This window comes from Pollachius pollachius (genome assembly GCF_949987615.1).
Source record: "Pollachius pollachius genome assembly, chromosome: 6".
NCBI classification, from domain to species: domain Eukaryota; kingdom Metazoa; phylum Chordata; class Actinopteri; order Gadiformes; family Gadidae; genus Pollachius; species Pollachius pollachius.
In genome coordinates this window covers 21330642-21334332 of record NC_136939.1, presented here as the reverse complement: position 1 = coordinate 21334332, position 3691 = coordinate 21330642, and the positions used below count along the sequence as shown (strand labels likewise).

At 39.5% G+C, this 3691-nt stretch overlaps 1 protein-coding gene across 2 annotated transcripts; it reads right to left on the bottom strand.

Moving 5' to 3' along the window:
- Nucleotides 1-919: 919 nt before the first annotated feature.
- lamtor3 (late endosomal/lysosomal adaptor, MAPK and MTOR activator 3) lies at nt 920-3259 on the bottom strand. 2 transcript variants are annotated; one of them, XM_079737856.1, is made up of 7 exons: nt 3206-3259; nt 2901-3021; nt 2686-2720; nt 2544-2602; nt 1701-1834; nt 1324-1387; nt 920-1120 (listed from the first exon to the last, which is right to left on the bottom strand). In XM_079737856.1, the coding sequence occupies exons 2-7, from the start codon at nt 2907-2909 to the stop codon at nt 1047-1049; spliced, it is 375 nt and encodes a 124-aa protein (XP_079593982.1). In that variant the 5' UTR covers nt 2910-3021; nt 3206-3259; the 3' UTR covers nt 920-1046. The 2 variants fall into 2 exon arrangements, with proteins under 2 accessions (XP_079593982.1, XP_079593981.1); XM_079737855.1 differs by having other exon boundaries at nt 3111-3226.
- Nucleotides 3260-3691: the final 432 nt, after the last annotated feature.

Below are 3691 nucleotides of genomic sequence, written 5' to 3'. Positions count from 1 at the left end.
GTTTTCCAAGAGTTCTCTTACTAGTCTCTCTCACTCACAGCCCCTTCTCCTTCCCGTGAGGTGGACACTGGTTGCAGACCCTCACAACCCCCCCACCCCTTTTAAGTGTACTGTATATAGTTCTCTGCAAACCTATGGTGGCATCAGGCCTTCAGTGTGCATATTGTATATAGTCCTCTGCAAACCTATTCAGTGTACATACTCTATATCAGAAGTTTTCAAAGTATGAGAGAGTGAGCCCACCCTCAGAGAACAAATTTCAGCTGAGCCCCCCCCCCCCCAAAAAAAAGTTCTAAATCCCTGTGTTTTGAAAGATGAGGAAGAAGCTGAATAATAACGAAAACGTATACATTTAATGATGGAGTCTCCGGCTTTCATTTAGAAATGTCAACAATTTGTTTGGGATTTAACATAGAAAATATAACATTCAAAATGAATTTTAAAAAAAACTTGATCAAGGAAATGTAACATTCAATATCAATACAACCTCCAGCTTTCCTCGTGGGTGCCCGGTTTGTTTACATGATGTGGGCGCGTCTGTCTGTGTCACACAAATACCAGGTGCATTTACCGACGCAAATGATGTTTAGAAATGTTAAGCGTAGTGTCCGAATTCTCGTTTGTTCGTTTCCTATATAGTGCACTATATCATAAACACTATATAAGGAATAGTGAGTTCGAACACAGTGCGTCTTTGCTGTGAAGACGCGCTGTGAAGACGCGCTGTGAAGACGCGCTCGTTAGGTGTATTTCCATCCATTTACAACATCCACCTTTTGAAATTAGCTTTGTAGTACCAAACATTAATGCTATGACAGAGAGCTCTGAAGTGGCGAAAATTATATAATTATTTCAACCTCAAAAATGTTAGGGTTTAAATGTGTATAGGTAACTGCAAATGAATAAACAATCAACAATAGGACATATGACAGATTTATTTAAAGAGGAGAAACAAATGCAAAAAACAAAAAAGTGGGGAACACGTTTGCATGTTTTGGGGAGCAGAGTGTGGGTCCAAGCCCAGAGTTGCCATAGAGCCCAAAGCCCTAAGCTGTCTCCACTACTTGTCGTAGTTCTTCGATGAGCGGTACCAGCTCCTTCTCCAGACTGATGATCAGACCTGTAAGGGCAGAGGGCCGAAAAAAATTAATTAATGTGAGCCATTAAGTCAATAAGTTCTGTTAAGTGATTTTCTGCTGAAAGTATTATGCAAGCAACACACTTTTAGGGCGAAACTGCCCTGTTATATGAAAAATAAAACAGACTAATTTGATACACAATGTACAGAAATAAAGAAGTGAATCGGATTGCTCTAATTTGTACCTGTGTTGGCACTGCTGCTAGCGATGAAGCTGATCACTAGTGGTAACCGGTTGAACTGCACAATCTGTTGCAGAAGGAGACAAAAGGAAAAACAAAAATCCAGTCAAAGGCAACATGCCACTACAATCAATAACTTGGTTTCAAAAAGCTAATAGTTTCATTGTAAATCATTTTCCTTACATACATAAAACTAATTGCAGATTAGAAACACACAAGCATAATCCTAGTTGTTTTTGAACATCGCATTTCCATTTACAAAGACTTAAGACCCATTAGGAATACAAACAGTCTTTCACTGTTCTAGAAGTTAACTACATGGAGTGAAATAGTGTTCACTCAATAGTTGGATAGAAATTAACCCAGAATGTGGAAGAAACCTGGTATGTGTTGTAGTAGCAGATGATACTCTTGTTCTTGGAGAGACCCAGTTTACTGCCCTGGTCCGTGGCCAGAGCGAACGTTGAGAGGAACCCTGGCCGCTGGGCATATTCCGGAGCGTTCTCATTGGCCACTAAATAGGAAACACATTTATTTTATTAAAGGATATACCAGGGGTCTGCAACCTTCACTATCAAAAGAGCCAATTCTCGTCCCTCACACCAAATAAAATGTATCAACCACATAACCTATTCAACCCCCAAAATGAAGATAGCACAGCATCTAACATTTTATATATAGCTATACTATAAATAAAATAACCAATAGCCTATAGCATTTGTGAAATGTTTGGGTGTGGGACGTGTCATTTATTCAAAGCTCAGAGACACATTCGGCTACGGGCCGCAGGTTGGTGAATCATTTGAATCAATAGTTGCATCATTTGCATTTGATCCCTACTAGTCATCCCTGTCATAAATCTTTATTTTTCTTTTTACGCAAAGGGTGTTCTTGAATTTACGAAGTAGGGAATAGTTCCTATGGAAATGAAACATTAATATAGCTGTTGAAAACATCCTCTCCCGAGTTAACTCAACTGTAAGGGTGTCGCTGTGTTGAGTGTAGTCCTATATGCAGCTCAATTATACAAAGTAAAAACAGGCAGTCTAGATAGACATCGGAGAGTAAAATGATTCAGGGAATGGTGGTTCTACTATCTAGGCAGCTCATTAAGTACTATAACTAAGCTCACTATAAGAATACTTTAAGTCAAGACATGGGGTTGTGTACTTTGTGTACATTCATCTGAAACATTGAACTGAACACGTGATGTGGCATCGTACCTTTAATGACCGGTACACCGTCTCTGTCAGTCACCACGATGGCATGAAGACCTTCAACACTGGAGGAGATTAACCACAAGGTTAGTGGAAGGACTCGGTGGTTTAAATGCAATGTCTAATATAACCGACTGATTATACCAACCTTGGAAGCTGTTTGTACAGATATCGTCTTATATCCTGCAAGATAACACATTATTAAACATATTATCGTCACATCATGAGGACCATGACCATGGTTTACATCCAAAAGGCCAATTGAGGATCATGAATTTCATGCGTTCATTGCATTCCCTATTTTAACTGTTAAAGTAGGAGTGACAGCAAGGTGATTTAAAAGCACCAGCAGAACGTCCTTACATCGACCATGGTGGTCGGCGTGGGTCTCCACGGAGTCAAAGAGTCAAACCAGTGGATCTGAGGAGAAGAACCGAGTCAAACCAGTGGATCTGAGGAGAAGAACCGAGTCAAACCAGTGGATCTGTGGGGGAGAAACGAGTCAAACCAGTGGATCTGAGGAAAGGAAACGAGTAGTAACGACAGAGGATTACCAACAAAATAACTACGAACCGTCCTTTAAACGTTATGCGGTCTGTAATCACCGGTAACTTATCGGTGATAAGGTCCCCAAATAACTCAAGTAAAGACACGCTGAACTTGTTTACCTTGGATGAATTGTAATGAAGATACCAGGAAGAGAGGTCACATGACAGCCTGAGGTCACATGACAGTTCTATTTTCTTTACGTCAAACGTCACTTCCCTAACCCGGAAGTCTCCGTTTAATTTAATCATTACTTAAAAAACAAAAGAAAAAACACAAAAAACAACAGAAAAAATATCTGCTAAATATTACTTTGTATAATTTATTTGTTTAATAAAACTGGGTTGGAAACCAGAACGTAAGAGGGGCAGAGTTATGCAACGTTTCCTGTGTTGTTACATATATATTCTTCCAAGGATTCCAAGTATTTGCCAGTGCAAGATGGAGGTTTCAGATGATTTAAACTAATGTATTTTTACAATGTCTATAGCCAAAGGTTTGATTTTAAACCTTTACACTTTGTCTAAGGACGTTGATGACCAGACAGGATGTTTGAGCTTGTCTTGTCGTTACCAGTGACGATTTCATGTTTGCTGTTGGCTAATGTT